The following is a 17,033-nucleotide window of genomic DNA, read 5'->3' as shown; positions in this document are numbered from 1 at the left end:
AGGTTATCGGGAGAGGCGCTGAATACCGGGAGTCTCCCGCTGAAAACGGGAGGGTTGGCAAGTATGGCTTACATGTCCCTTGGCAAGTTTCACTGCAATAAGGCGCTTTTGGTAGCCATCCACAAGCTTCTGCTTGAATTTTTGACCACTCCTTCTGACAAAATTGGTGCAGTTCAGCTAAATTTGTTGGTTTTCTGACATGGACTTGTTTCTTCAGCATTGTCCACACGTTTAAGTCAGGACTTTGGGAAGGCCATTCTAAAACCTTAATTCTAGCCTGATTTAGCCATTCCTTTACCACTTTTGACGTGTGTTTGGGGTCATTGTCCTGTTGGAACACCCAACTGCGCCCAAGACCCAACCTCCGGGCTGATGATTTTAGGTTGTCCTGAAGAATTTGGAGGTAATCCTCCTTTTTCATTGTCCCATTTACTCTCTGTAAAGCACCAGTTCCATTGGCAGCAAAACAGGCCCAGAGCATAATTCCACTACCACCACCATGCTTGACGGTAGGAATGGTGTTCCTGGGATTAAAGGCCTCACCTTTTCTCCTCCAAACATATTGCTGGGTATTGTGGCCAAACAGCTCCATTTTGGTTTCATCTGACATCACATGGACAAAGATAAGACCTTCTGGAGGAGAGTTCTGAGGTCAGATGAAACAAGAATTTAGCTGTTTGGCCACAATACCAAACTTCATGAATTTTTTTTGTGACAAACAAGTATGTGCTCCAATCACTCTATCACAAAAAAAAAAGAGTTGTAGAAATGATTGGAAACTCAAGACAGCCATGACATTATGTTCTTTACAAGTGTATGTAAACTTTTGATCACGACTGTACACATCAAATGTGTATTTACACAAAACCAAATACAACAAAAGGGGACAGAAAAACAACAACTATATAATAAGTATTAAACCTGTGATCTAAAGATATCCCATTAAAGCCTTGCTACATTCTTTATTGTTTTCCCCCTTCCCTAAAATTGCATTTAAACTCCATCCCCTACCTAGACTCTACAATTTGTCCCTTAGTGTTTGTGTCAGAAACGGTCCGAAATTGCCGTAAAAACTAGAGGTGGGCGGAGTAAACCAACTGTTATCGATACCTGGGTGGTATCAGATCGATACTAGCGTGAAATCAGCAGAATAACCACAACTAGTGCAACCTTAATAGACAATATCTTTACAAATGTTTTAGGGATTCACATCACTACTGGGTTAGTGATAAATGACATAAGTGATCATCTGCCTATATTTGCAATATTTGACTATCAATTCCCTAAAAGAACATATCATCAAATACTTAAGAGGAAAAGAAGTGTCAACAACTTCAGGAATGACCTATTAAAACAAGAATGGAAAGAGGTGTACACAGACGATATAAACACTGCCTATGATTCTTTTCTGAAACATTATATTACTCTGGGGCCGTATTTATCAAGCTTCTTAGAATGACTCCTAAGAAGTCTGCTAAGAGTTGACTTAAGAGTAAATAAATTCTTCGCTGAAAGCTGCACTTGAAAGTTAGTTATCAAGCGTCTTACTCACACTTTCAGCGAAGTGTAGGACTGAATCTTAAGTGTCACACTCAGAGCTGAATTACGACATTACTATGTGCCGTAAACGGAATTTTAGGTGACGTCATTTCTGTGTCCATAGAAATGACCAATCACGGAAGGGAATCCCTTGTCTAAGAATAAAGAAATATTTTAGAAATATTTAAGTGGACAATGGGAGTGTATATTTTGACAATAAACTACAAAATAATACAAAACAAAAAAACAATATTGGCAATGAATCAAAAATAAATGTTTCCTTTTTGTTGCACCTTTCCTGCTTTCTGCTCCCAGACCGTAGTCGAAGAGCACAGGGGAGACACTTCTCCAGGATGTATGCTCGGGGAAACACCCTTCACTTTACCTGGCAGTGGGTCTCCACAGCGGACGACTTTAGGGTGAAAGATGAGTCCGGCTTTTAGTTGCAAATCTTGCTTTATTGATTGCTTGCACACAGCCAATCCAACACAAAACAAACTAGTCCCCGCCCGCACTCACGCTACCGCTCCCTCTCTTCTCTCGCCCACACACTCACTGAAGTCACTCACCTCACATGCTGTCACCTATTAAAGGGCCACACACACACATTCGCTACTCTCATAACATTTTCTTTCCAATTCATTAATTAGGCAACTAATTTGAAACTGGTGTGGGTGGCTCTATATACAGTATACTAGCCCACTGCAGCCACATGCAGAAATCAACATGGAATCGAAAATTATTTAATCTGTGACAAAAATAATACCCGCTCTGTCTAAACGATACCGTTTGATCAGCTGCTCGTCATCAAACAAAGCCAGGACATCCTTCCGCTCCCTGAACATTCGCGCACGTCTCTCTCGCCTCAGTGCCATCCCCTGCTGGCAACTCCTAACCACTTAGGACACCTCTGAAGGTCTCTTAAATATCGTGGAGAGTAGGAGTGATTCTTAGACTTAAGAAAGTTGATAAAAAGCTTTTATTCTTAAGTTTGAGAGTAGGACTACATTTCGCAAATTCTCAGGACTTAAGTGTAAAATAGCACTCTAAGACGCTTGATAAATACGGCCCCTGTATAACAAGCATTGTCCTGAGGTTCCATGCAGATCTAAACAAAGGCAAAATAATGCACCTTGGATGATAAACAGTTTGAAAAATGCATGTAAAAAGAAAAATAGACTTTATAAGGAGTTTATCAAATCAAGAACAGAGAATGCTGAAAAACGCTATAAGAACTACAAAAACAAGTTGACCAATATATTGAGACAAGCAAAAAGGGAATATTACAAAATAATGTTGCATGAAAATAAAAACAACATAAAGGCCACATGGAATATTTTGAATTGATTGATTGATTGAGACTTTTATTAGTAGGTTGCACAGTGAAGTACATATTCCGTACAATTGACCACTAAATGGTAACACCCGAATAAGTTTTTCAACTTGTTTAAGTCGGGGTCCACTTAAATTGATTCATGATACAGATATATACTATCATATATACTATCATCATAATACAGTCATCACACAAGATGAGTAAAGCAATAGGGATTAGGACAAGGCGAACAGAATTACTTTGATATTTTAAAAAAGATCATATGTTAATTGAAAACAAAGATGAAATTGTCAATGAATTAAATCAATTCTTTGTAAATGTAGGACCTAGCTTAGCAAACAAAATACCAAGAGCTAATGATCAATCAGGGGGTGTCTGGAAAAGGGAAAATAGGGTTATGCAGTCAATGTTTCTTAGTGAAGTGACTGAAAATGAAATATTATCTGTGGTTTATAAACTAAAAAACAAGACCTCAACAGACAATGAGGGTATTGACATGAAAATAATAAAAAACACAATTGATTGCATCATTAAACCATTACATTATATAATTAATTGTTCTTTTAAAGTAGGAGTTTTCCCAGACAGTATGAAAACAGCTAAGGTCATACCTTTATTTAAAACTGGAGATAAACATACATTTGGTAATTATAGACCAGTATCTCTCCTATCTCAATTTTCAAAAGTGCTTGAAAAACTGTTTGTTAATAAATTAGACTGCTTTATTGAAAAACATAAATTATTAAATGAAAGTCAGTATGGATTTCGATCAAATAGGTCTACAAGCTTGGCCATCATGAACATTATTGAAGATATTACAACTGCAATTGATCAAAATAAATACACAAAAGGAGTGTCCATTGATTTAAAGAAGGCATTCGACACTATGGATCATCAAATTCTCATTTCTAAATGACATACTTGTAGAGTTAGAGGAGTTGCACTGGACTGGTTAACCAGCTATTTACAACGATGACAGCAATATGTTGAGATTGATGATTATAGATCAGAATGTATGAATATTAAATGTGGAATTCCACAAGGTTCGATTTTAGGACCCAAACTTTTTATTTTATTTATAAACGATATTTGTGAGGTTTCGAAAATTTTACAGTACGTATTATTCGCAGACGATACAAATTTATACTGTTCAGGAGATGACTTGAAAATCTTAGCCGATAATATTGAAGAGGAAATGGTTAAACTAAAATTGTGGTTTGATGTAAATAAATTATCTTTAAACTTGGAAAAGACTAAATTTACGGTATTCAGTAATAAAAGAAAAATAGAAGTTAGTTTATCCATAAACAATGTGAAAATTGAGAAGGTGTCTGAAATCAGGGGCCGTACTTATCAAGCTTCTTAGAATTACTCCTAAGAAGTCTGCTAAGAGTTGACTTAAGAGTGAATAAATTCTTCGCTGAAAGCTGCACTTAAAAGTTAGTTATCAAGCGTCTTACTCACACTTTCAGCGAAGTGTAGGACTGAATCTTAAGTGTCACACTCAGAGCTGAATTACGACATTACTATGTGCCGTAAACGGAATTTTAGGTGACGTCATTTCTGTGTCCATAGAAATGACCAATCACGGAAGGGAATCCGTTGTCTAAGAATAAAGAAATATCTTGGAAATATTTAAGTGGACAATGGGAGTGTATATTTTGACAATAAACTACAAAATAATACAAAACAAACTAGTCCCCGCTGGCACTCACGCTACCGCTCCCTCTCTTCTATCGCCCACACACTCACTGACGTCACTCACCTCACGGCCACACACATACGCTACTGTCATAACATTTTCTTTCCAATTCATTAATTAGGCAACTAATTTGAAACTGGTGTGGGTGGCTCTATATATACTAGCCCACTGCAGCCACATGCAGAAATCAACATGGAATCGAAAAGTATTAAATCTGTGACAAAAATAATATCCGCTCTGTCTAATCCATACCGTTTGATCAGCTGCTCGTCATCAAAAAAAAAAAAACATTGTTCCGTTCCCTGAACGTTCGCGCACGTCTCTCTCGCCTCAGTGCCATCCCCTGCTGGCAACTCCTAACCACTTAAGACACCTCTGAAGGTCTCTTAAATATCGTGGAGAGTAGGAGTGATTCTTAGACTTAAGAACGTTGATAAAAAGCTTTTATTCTTAAGTTTGAGAGTAGGACTAAATTTCGCAAATTCTCAGGACTTAAGTGTAAAATGGCACTCTAAGAAGCTTGATAAGTACGGCCCCAGATTTCTTGGGGTCATCTTAGATGAAAAGTTGACATGGAAAGCTCATATATTGCATGTGAAAAATAAGCTATCTAAAAGTTGATTTATTTTGAACAAGGTTAAATACAGTTTCCCGTATAATACAATGAGAATGTTATATTGCTCAATTATTCTACCTTATTTCAATTATTGTGCAGAAATATGGGGAAGTACATATCACAGCAACATAATGCCTTTATTTCTTTCACAGAAAAGAGCAATTCGTATCATTTTTACAGTAGGATATAGCGACCACACAAATCCAGTCTTCATTAGGTCAGGATTATTAAAACTAAAAGACATTGTAGAATTGCATACTCTATTAGTGATGTTCAAAGCTAGAAATAAAGTTCTTCCAAAGGACTTACAAAAGTTATTTGTGTTCACGTGTGAAGATGAGAACCACAGAAGGCCGTATGATTTTAAACATCCAAGAGTGCGAACAAATTTGAAGCAAATGTGCTTGTCTGTTGCTGGTGTGAAAGCATGGAATTCTCTAGACAAAGACTTAAAAAGTTGCAAGAATATCTTTGAATTTAAAAAGAGTTACAAAAAGAGACAACTGGAATTATATCAAACTGCTTTTTGATTTTGATTGGAACGTGTCATTTTGAAAATGCTTAAACGAAAATTAAAAGTATGTTGGAGTTCGGGTGTTGGTGGAGGGAACAGTGATAAAGTCATCTAAATAATTTGTGTTAAAATGGGGGCAGATAAATATAGGAATAGTATTCTTCCATCTGCTCCTTTCTGATCACGGAAATGTATGAGAAACAAAAAAACAATGAGTGTCAACTGTACATGGCTTGTATGTATGCATTTTCATTGATGATGATGATGAATGCTAACATGCTATTTATGCTCGCTGTATGTGCATATTGCATCATTGTGCCTCGTACTTTAGGTACATTTTATTTGCAGTTTCCGTTTCCTTCAACTTGGACACACAAACACATCTTTACTCTTGGCCGTTCTAAGCCAGTAATTTCCAGGAGTTATCACACCCTCTGAAAAGCCTCCGTTTTAGTAATGTTTTGCTATGTTGTAAAAATGTGTAGAATAAATATTACATTTCAACATTTCTGTCAAAGATTTGCGTCAGCCTGCGGCACGTAGTCATTTTGATAGTAGGCTAATATAGACACTTACATCATGTGTTGCCTTCATTATAACACTTATATAAATCTTTAAATTTGTTGCAGCTCCAGACAGATTTTTTATTTTGTATTTTTGGTTCAATATGGCTCTTTCAACGTTTTGGGTATACCAACATAGCCTGTAACCTGAGGATGCACACTCCAGTACAGTAGGTGGCGCTATGCGGCTGTAACGTTGGTCTCCACAAAATGAAGAAGAAAAAAAAGACGTTTCCGACACAAACACAGAGACGTCAGGAGGTCGAAAGTGACTACGCTCTTATTTAAATAACCAAAGAGAACACATAGAAATGGTAAGTGCGAGGTGGAATTATTCAACAGGACGAGAACGTTCCACGACGTTGTTGTTGTTGCGTGCCACTAAATGCTAAGACGGGTAAGCTAGGCTAACGTTAGCGTGGATCAAATGAGCAGACTTTAAGTTAACCAAACCTCCGTTAACGACAACTAGCTAGTTTGTTTTTGTTGGCGTTGTATTGTACACAAAAACACGCCAGAACGTTGAGGTAAACATAAATGTTGATGTTGTGGTGCGACTCTGTTGAACTTGCACCTGGCTCGCTGACAACAAGCTATCCATACACTTGGGTAAAACGGAATCCATCCTGTTTGGGTCCCACATCAACCTTAAGAAAGTCAACGACTTCACTATAAAAGAGGGTGACATTGTTATCACCAGGAAAGATGAGGTCACCTACCTAGGTTCCATTCTAGAGGCTAATCTTTCCTGTGATAAAATGGCAACCAAGGTAATCAAAAAGGTCAACCAACGAACGAGATTCCTCTATAGAATCTCCTCTCTGGTCAAAAAAAGAACGATGAGGATTCTAGCGGGAACTAGACTCAAATCTAGACTCCAAACATCCCAGAACAAGCTAGTCAGGTTACTTCTAGACTTCCACCCCAGATCACACCTCACTCCTACCCACTTCTCCAAAGTGGGTCTGGCTCAGGGTGGAGGACAGAGTAAAACAACTTGCACTGAGCCTAGTCTATAAAATCCGCTACACCTCCCTGATACCGAAGTACATGTCAAACTACTTCCTTAACGTAAATGACCGCCATAACCACAACACCAGGGGCTCCACAAACCACGTTAAACCCAGATTCCGATCTAACAAAGGTCTTAACTCATTCTCCTTCTATGCCACATCAATATGGAATGCACTCCCAACTGGTGTAAAAGAAAGGGCATCTCTATCCTCCTTCAAAACTGCACTAAAAGAACACCACCAGGCAACTTCAACCCTTAACTAACACCCTCCCCTTTCCACATCCCACCTCCCCGGATTGTAAATAATCAAATGTAGATACTTATTCTTATGCTTTCTGATCTCTCTCTCTATGTCCCCTACTTGCTGTACATATCCTACCGAGTCAGACCTACACTGTTCCAATGTCCATGTCTCTGATGATGCAATTGTTGATGACTGAAGTGTTGATATCAACCAAACCTAACCCCCCCTCCACATCGCGGATTGTAAATAATGTAAATAATTCAATGTACACTACCGTTCAAAAGTTTGGGGTTACCCAAACAATTTTGTGGAATAGCCTTCATTTCTAAGAACAAGAATAGACTGTCGAGTTTCAGATGAAAGTTCTCTTTTTCTGGCCATTTTGAGCGTTTAATTGACCTCACAAATGTGATGCTCCAGAAACTCAATCTGCTCAAAGGAAGGTCCGTTTTGTAGCTTCTGTAACGAGCTAAACTGGTTTCAGATGTGTGAACATGATTGCACAAGGGTTTTCTAATCATCAATTAGCCTTCTGAGCCAATGAGCAAACACATTGTACCATTAGAACACTGGAGTGATAGTTGCTGGAAATGGGCCTCTATACACCTATGTAGATATTGCACCAAAAACCAGACATTTGAAGCTAGAATAGACATTTACCACATTAGCAATGTATAGAGTGTATTTCTTTAAAGTTAAGACTAGTTTAAAGTTATCTTCATTGAAAAGTACAGTGCTTTTCCTTCAAAAATAAGGACATTTCAATGTGACCCCAAACTTTTGAACGGTAGTGTATATACTCTGATGATTATCTTGTGTGATGACTGTATTATGATGATAGTATATATCAGGGGTCACCAACGTGGTGCCCGCGGGCACCAGGTAGCCCGTAAGGACCAGATGAGTAGCCCGCTGGCCTGTTCTAAAAATAGCTCAAATAGCAGCACTTACCAGTGAGCCGCCTCTGTTTTTTAAATTTTATTTACTAGCAAGCTGGTCTCACTTTGCTCGACATTTTTAATTCTAAGAGAGACAAAACTCAAATAGAATTTGAAAATCCAAGAAAATATTTTAAAGACTTGGTCTTCACTTGTTTAAATAAATTCATTAATTTTTTTACTTTGATTCTTATAACTTTCAGAAAAACAATTTTAGAGAAAAAATACAACCTTAAAAATGATTTTAGGATTTTTAAACACATATACCTTTTTACCTTTTAAATTCCTTCCTCTTCTTTCCTGACAATTTAAATAAATGTTCAAGTACATTAATTTTGTTTAATGTAAAGAATAATAAATACATTTTAATTTAATTTTTCATTTTAGCTTCTGTTTTTTCTACGAAGAATATTTGTGAAATATTTCTTCAAACTTATCATGGTTAAAATTCAAAAACATTATTCTGGAAAATCTAGAAAATCTGTAGAATCAAATTTAAATCTTATTTCAAAGTCTTTTGAATTTCTTTTAAAATGTTTGTTCTGGAAAATCTAGAAGAAATAATGATTTGTCTTTGTTAGAAATATAGCTTGGTCCAATTTGTGATATATTCTAACAAAGTGTAAATTGGATTTTAACCTATTTAAAACATGTCATCAAAATTCTAAAATTAAGCTTAATCAGGAAAAATTACTAATGATGTTCCATAAATTATTTTTTTAATTTTTTCAAAAAGATTCAAATTAGCTAGTTTTTCTCTTTTTTTTTCGGTTGAATTTTGAATTTTAAAGAGTCAAAATTGAAGATAAACTATGTTTCAAAATTTAATTGTCATTTTTTTTCGTGTTTTCTCCTCTTTTAAACCGTTCAATTAAGTGTAAATATCATTAATTATTAATAATAACAGAGTTAAAGGTAAATTGAGCAAATTGGCTATTTCTGGCAATTTACTTAAGTGTGTATCAAACTGGTAGCCCTTCGCATTAATCAGTACCCAAGAAGTAGCTCTTGGTTTCAAAAAGGTTGGTGACCCCTGGTATATATCAATATCATGAATCAATTTAAGTGGACCCCGACTTAAACAAGTTAAAAAACTTATTTGGGTGTTACCATTTAGTGGTCAATTGTACGGAATATGTACTGTACTGTGCAATCTACTAATAAAAGTTTCAATCAATCAATCAAATTTCAATCATTTACCTTCGTGTGTCTTCAGGCGAGTTCCATGGTGGCAGTGGGACTGACTCTGGCCGCAGCTGGGTTCGCAGGTACGTCTTCTTTACTCCTCCATATTTAAAAAAATATATACATATATTTTTCTATTTGTGTTACCGACCTTTCATGCATTGTCCCCCCAGGTCGCTTTGCCATGCAGGCCATGAAGCAGATGGAGCCTCAGGTGAAGCAAGCCCTTCAAAGCTTCCCCAAGACTGTAAGTAAATATACATTCAATGAAATAACCCAATATGGAACTATAACGTACAGTACATCTTAAATTAATGGTAAATGGGTTATACTTGTATAGCGCTTTTCTACCTTCAAGCGCTTTGACACTATTTCCGCATTCACCCATTCACACACTGATGGCGGGAGCTGCCATGCAAGGCCCTAACCACCACCCATCAGGAGCAAGGGTGAAGTGTCTTGCTCAAGGACACAACGGACGTGACGAGGTCGGTAGAAGGTGGGGATTGAACCAGGAACCCTCTCCCAACTGCGCCACGGCGTCCCCCCAATAATAAATATTTATGTTGTTCCCTGATTAATGTAAATGTTACGATAAATTAGAAAATACTCAAAGTTTTTGATTGTGTTGTCGACGTTACACCTGACAGTTTACTATTATGTTGCTATAATTCGCATTAAGATTTTGTCAATAAAATAGATAAATATCTGTACAGTGAAAACTTGGTTATCATTCAAAATGAACGTATTCAACAAAAACATATAATATGTGGTAATTGTTAAGGACAAAGATACACTATATTGCCAAGAGTATTTGGCCACCCATCCAAATGATGAGAATCAGGTGTCCTAATCACTTGGCCCGGCCACAGGTATATAACATCAAGCACTTAGGCATGGAGACTGATTCTACAAACATCTGTGAAAGAATGGGCCGCTCTCAGTGATTTCCAGCGTGGAACTGTCATAGGATGCCACCTGTGCAACAAATCCAGTTGTGAAATTTCCTCGCTCCTAAATATTCCATAGTCAACTGTCGGCTTTATTATAAGAAAATGGAAGAGTTTGGGAACAACAGCAAGTCAGCCACCAAGTGGTAGGCCACGTAAAGTGACAGAGAGGGGTCAGCGGATACTGAAGCGCATAGTGCAAAGACTTTCTGCACTGTCAGTTGCTACAGAACTCCAAATTTTGTGACCTTCCAATTAGCCCACGTACAGTACGAAGAGAGCTTCATGGAATGGGTTTCCATGGCCGAGCAGCTGCATCTAAGCCATACATCACCAAGTCCAATGCAAAGCATCGGATGCGGTGGTGTAAAGCACGTTGCCACTGATTCTAGAGCAGTGGAGACGCCTTCTCTGGAGTGATGAATCACGCTTTTCCATCTCGTAATCTGACTGCATTGTGCAGAGTGTGAAATTTGGTGGAGGAGGAATTATGGTGTGGGGTTGTTTTTCAGGAGTTGGGCTTGGCCCCTTAGTTTTAGTGAAAGGAACTTTGAATGCTCCAGGATACCAAAACATTTTGGACAATTCCATGCTCCCGACCTTGTGGGAACAGTTTGGAGCGGGCCCCTTCCTCTTCCAACATGACTGTGCACAAAGCAAGGTCCATAAAGACATGGATGACAGAGTCTGGTGTGGATGAACTTGACTGGCCTGCACAGAGTCCTGACCTGAACCCGATAGAGCACCTTTGGGATGAATTAGAACGGAGACTGAGAGCCAGGCCTTCTCCACCAACATCAGTGTGTGACCTCATCAACGCGCTTTTGGAAGAATGGTGGAAAATTCCCATAAACACACTCAGCAACCTTGTGGACAGCCTTCCCAGAAGAGTTGAAGCTGTAATAGCTGCAAAAGGTGGGCTGACATCATATTGAACCCTATGGGTTAGGAATGGGATGGCACTTTAAGTTCATATGTGAGTCAAGGCAGGTGGCCAAATACTTTTGGCAATATTGTGTAGCAGTGATGGGTGTAAATGATGCCTCAGTGAGTGTGTGGTACACTCACTAGCTGTATTGACACTGCACTGATACTGTGTTGGTGTTTTATAATGGCCATCTACATGAATTAAAATGAAGAGTTCCATCCATCAGTTTTCTACCACTTATATTAAATTTAATTTAATCTTTACTTTTTTAACTTGCTTTGCTCTGGCCTATGAGCCAAAGAGTAAATAAGAACATTTACAATATTTGGCGCTCGAACATCAAAATGATCACAAACTATCAATTAAGATCGACAATGGTGACAAATGATTTGTATTTTTTTGGAAGTATACACATCCATCCATCCCTTTTCTACCGCTTGTCCCTTTCGGAGTGGCGGGGGGTGCTGGAGCCTATCTCCGCTGCATTCGGGCGGAAGGCGGTGTACACCCTGGACAAGTCGCCACCTCATCACAGGGCCAACACAGATAGACAGACAACATTCACATTCTCACACACTAGGGCCAATTTAGTGTTGCCAATCAACATATCCCCAGGTGCATATACATATTATAGATGGGAATTATTCGTAAATATGGATTATCATTTTCATTTGGCATTGGTTTTCCCAGAGATTACCATTTTGATTTTACCCTCACCTAAAAAAAAAATGCTAAAAGTACCAGTGGAGTGAAAAAACAAGTTGACTTTAAATGCAAAATTATGTTTTATTGTATTCATTAAACCATATCCAATTGTATTTACAATCTGCAAAGTACATGAAAATACTGTTAAACATCACAAAATGCCACAAATTCAGTCGGTCATTTTGAATATTCCGCTCCAAATATCTTCCGTCGATTCTACGTCAGTGGAGTAACCACTCTGACCATATTATTAGATCAGTTATACTGGAAATACACAACAACAATGCTGTGTATCGTTCACAATGTTTATGTAAGACAGGAAAACAAATGCTTGGCATTTTTATGCATTTGAAATTATGTAAATAAATAGCTAACAATTGAGTCAATAGATCAAGGGTCCTCTTTTGCGCCCTAAAAAACATCCAGAAACCGGCAACAATGCTCCATTTACATGTCGTGACCTAAAAAATTAACCAAATGAGCAATATCATTATTCTAACCGCCAATGCAGACGGCTTATTTTAGCGGTGCATTCATAACAGTGAGCTAATGCTATTTTACGCTGCTATTGTTGACACACAGAGCCAGCGGCTGCTTCTGCTTTGTCTCAAACTTGGTAGAAGTTGATTCTAGATTATAAGCATCTCTCACCTGGTAGTAGACAAATGTGGCCATGGACCGAGAGGCTGGTCCACTTTGAAGTAGATGCGGCAACTTTTTTTTTTTAGACTGCGATTGAATCTTTATCTAAACGGGATTATGTGATCCTCCTGTTGGAGAGTGGAAATTGTACACAGTTTGTTTTATTATGGTTAGTTTGTATGTTTAGCACCTAGCAATGCTGTTGATGCTATAATATTACAGTAAAGCTGCACTTGACTTCTAAAACTTATCGCTCATCACTTACGGATCAAAAAAGTGCAGTTCCCTTATGAAGGAACTTGTAATTAGCGCGTCATCGCTTTAACACCCCTAATTTAAAGTCAATTTTACCTTTATTGAAGAAGGCGATGAAGGAGTACATTGCGATGAGTCCTCTCTTGAATTTGAGTGCAACTTTCTTTAGATACCGGTGGGCTTATTTTGCAGTTCTTCTTCATACAAGACGGACTTGTTTGTCACGCACAAATGTTTGACCGTATGAAAACCGGTTTATTCATTAACATTTTCACTGGATACCAAATCATAAAAAGTAGTGCGTAAGTAAACCTAGAAAGAATATGATTTGGAGAGGACATATTTATAAAGTATGTAACTAATATTTCAGTAACATATTATACTATTAAAGGGGTAATTATTATTATTTTTTTAACATGTTTACTACTATTAAAGGGATCATATTATGATTATTTTACATGTAAAACACTACTCAGTGGTGTACGTAACATGTAATGGTGGTGTTTTGGTCAACATTTTGCTATAGATTGTTTTACAGACCATCTTCAAGCCGCTTTCAGACTGTCCGTTTTGTGGGTGGTATTATCTCCATGAGAAAAATAAGGAACTTGTTTACACCTGAATAAAATGGTGGCGTCGCGCAAAGCTCTTTGGGTAAACTTACACCATGTATGGAAATATCCGCTGACGTAACTAAGGCAAAATATGTCACTAAAGTCTCAAACGGCTCGCTTTGAGCAAGATTGGAATACTGGATTTGGGTTTTCAGCTTCGGGTGTTTGTACACACACATTTGCACAAGTTATCCAACTACTGAGTTCTAGTAGGATAAGGTGACTTAAGAACTGTATGTGTTTCTTTCTGAAGGCATTTGGAGGAGGTTACTACAAAGGTGGGTTTGAACCAAAGATGACTAGGAGAGAAGCTGCTTTAGTTTTAGGCATCAGGTATGTTTCTTTGCACCCGCACCACATTGTCATTCCAGGCTAACAGACAAGTGGGGGAACTAGTTACTTTACATTTGGTTGTGTCTTTCAGTCCCGCTGCCACTAAGACTAAAATACGAGAAGCCCACAGAAAACTGATGATACTAAACCACCCAGATCGAGGTATGTGGAGTGGTATTGACCAAGATTTCTGTGATTTTAAATATTTATTTGTTGTGTTCTTCCAGGTGGATCTCCCTACCTTGCAGCAAAGATTAATGAGGCTAAAGATCTCATTGAAGGCCAGACTAAGTGACAACTGTAAACCAAGCCCTTTCGCGCTTAAACAATAGTTGTGTGTTCTTAAATAAATCCATTGTACAAATTGTTCATAGAACTCTTTTTTGCTGCTCTGGCCGCATATCGTGTACATAATACAACTCACGGTTCCCTGGGAGGCTGCTGTGGAGGAGGCATTTCAACGCAAAAGCCTTAAGTACACCTGCTGAGCAGAATGGATGGAAAGCCAAGGTCTGCCCAGTGGAAGTTGGCTGCAGAGGCTTTGTGGGCCGGACAACCATCAAGCTGCTTAAGGACATTGGCGTTTGAGGTCGAAACCTGCGAAACAACATCAAAGCCCTCTCAGGAGCAGCAGAGACAGCCTGTGGGTGAAGAGGAAAGACTATCTGGAGCTGTAGTAATACCTACAGCTAAGGGTGTAACGGTACGTGTATTTGTATTGAACCGTTTTAGTTCGGGGGATTTGGAGGTGTACCGAACGAGTTTCCACACGGACATATTAAGTAGCGCACCGCACGTTGTGTAAACAATGCACACTGAGGCACAACACACGGCATGCTAGCAGCGACCGGGCTACTACAAAATGCAAAAAGCCAGAGCTGGAAGACCCTCCTGCCTCTTTAAGATCTCCCGTTTGGGAACATTTCGGTTTCGCGGTGCAATACAACAATGGATAACATCGCTTCAACGAAGAAAAAGACGAACAAACAGCTCCCAACCAAATTCATGCAGCCTCTCCTCGGCGAGTCAGGCAGGGCTAAAGCAATAACAAATGCCGTTGGTGTTTTTATAGCAGCAGATTTAAGACCATATTGCATTAAAAACTAGATTTTGACCCACTTCTATGGTGGAAGAACAATGAGCCCATATATCCTCTTACTGCCAAGTTAGCCAGGCACTACCTCGCCATACTTGCTACCACCGTGCCCAGCCAAAGGGTATTTTCCACAGCTGGAATAAATGTGGATAAACTGATTTTTCTGGCAAAAAAAACATGAAAATTGAGTGAAAGTCACCAGGGTTAAAGGCTGGTGGGGAAAAGAAAAGTTAATCTGAGGCAGAGTTCACTTGAAACTACATACAAACTTTTTGTATGTAGAAGAAATGTTTTGTCATTTTATTTAATCTGAGCAACAACTTGAAGCAGTTTAATGTTGCACTTTATATGTACAAAGTTTTGTTAAGAAACCAATTCTCAGCCTTATCTTATTTAGTTTTTATTTTATACAAACCCCGTTTCCATATGAGTTGGGAAATTGTGTTAGATGTAAACAAACGGAATACAATGATTTGCAAATCATTTTCAACCCATATTCAGTTGAATGTGCTACAAAGACAACATATTTAATGTTCAAACTGATAAAACTTTTTTTTTTTTCAAATAATAATTAACTTTAGAATTTGATGGCAGCAACACGTGACAAAGAAGTTGGGAAAGGTGGCAATAAATACTGATAAAGTTGAGGAATGCTCATCAAACACTTATTTGGAACATCCCACAGGTGAACAGGCAAATTGGGAACAGGTGGGTGCCATGATTGGGTATAAGAGTAGATTCCATGAAATGCTCAGTCATTCACAAACAAGGATGGGGCGAGGGTCACCACTTTGTCAACAAATGCGTGAGCAAATTGTTGAACAGTTTAAGAAAAACCTTTCTCAACCAGCTATTGCAAGGAATTTAGGGATTTCACCATCTACGCTCCGTAATATCATCAAAGGGTTCAGAGAATCTGGAGAAATCACTGCACGTAAGCAGCTAAGCCCGTGACCTTCCATCCCTCAGGCTGTACTGCATCAACAAGCGACATCAGTGTGTAAAGGATATCACCAAATGGGCTCAGAAACACTTCAGAAACCCACTGTCAGTAACTACAGTTGGTCGCTAAATCTGTAAGTGCAAGTTAAAACTCTCCTATGCAAGGCGAATACCGTTTATCAACAACACCCAGAAACACCGTCGGCTTCGCTGGGCCTGAGCTCATCTAAGATGGACTGATACAAAGTGGAAAAGTGTTCTGTGGTCTGACGAGTCCACATTTCAAATTGTTTTTGGAAACTGTGGACGTCGTGTCCTCCGGACCAAAGAGGAAAATAACCATCCGGATTGTTATAAGCGCAAAGTGTAAAAGCCAGCATGTGTGATGGTATGGGGGTGTATTAGTGCCCAAGACATGGGTAACTTACACATCTGTGAAGGCACCATTAATGCTGAAAGGTACATACAGGTTTTGGAGCAACATATGTTGCCATCCAAGCAACGTTACCATGGACACCCCTGCTTATTTCAGCAAGATAATGCCAAGCCACGTGTTACATCAACGTGGCTTCATAGTAAAAGAGTGCGGGTACTAGACTGGCCTGCCTGTAGTCCAGACCTGTCTCCCATTGAAAATGTGTGGCGCATTATGAAGCCTAAAATAGCACAAGGGAGACCCCCGGACTGTTGAACAACTTAAGCTGTACATCAAGCAAGAATGGGAAAGAATTCCACCTGAGAAGCTTCAAAAATGTGTCTCCTCAGTTCCCAAACGTTTACTGAGTGTTGTTAAAAGAAAAGGTGATGTAACACAGTGGTGAACATGCCCTTTCCCAACTACTTTGGCACGTGTTGCAGCCATGAAATTCTAAGTTAATTATTATTTGCAAAAAAAATATAAAGTTTATGAGTTTGA

The 17,033-nt window shown here is 38.6% G+C and overlaps 1 protein-coding gene across 1 annotated transcript; it reads left to right on the top strand.

Annotated features, from left to right (window-relative positions):
• Positions 1-6,431: 6,431 nt before the first annotated feature.
• On the top strand, positions 6,432-14,446 carry dnajc19 (DnaJ (Hsp40) homolog, subfamily C, member 19). The gene is made up of 6 exons (XM_062028613.1): positions 6,432-6,584; positions 9,684-9,735; positions 9,826-9,899; positions 14,000-14,079; positions 14,171-14,241; positions 14,307-14,446. Exons 1-6 carry the CDS (start codon positions 6,582-6,584, stop codon positions 14,372-14,374), a joined length of 348 nt encoding a protein of 115 aa, XP_061884597.1. The 5' UTR covers positions 6,432-6,581; the 3' UTR covers positions 14,375-14,446.
• The last annotated feature ends 2,587 nt before the right edge of the window (positions 14,447-17,033 follow it).

This window comes from Entelurus aequoreus, linkage group LG19, assembly GCF_033978785.1.
Source record: "Entelurus aequoreus isolate RoL-2023_Sb linkage group LG19, RoL_Eaeq_v1.1, whole genome shotgun sequence".
In the NCBI taxonomy this organism is placed as follows: domain Eukaryota; kingdom Metazoa; phylum Chordata; class Actinopteri; order Syngnathiformes; family Syngnathidae; genus Entelurus; species Entelurus aequoreus.
This window is presented reverse-complemented; position numbering and strand designations above follow the sequence as displayed.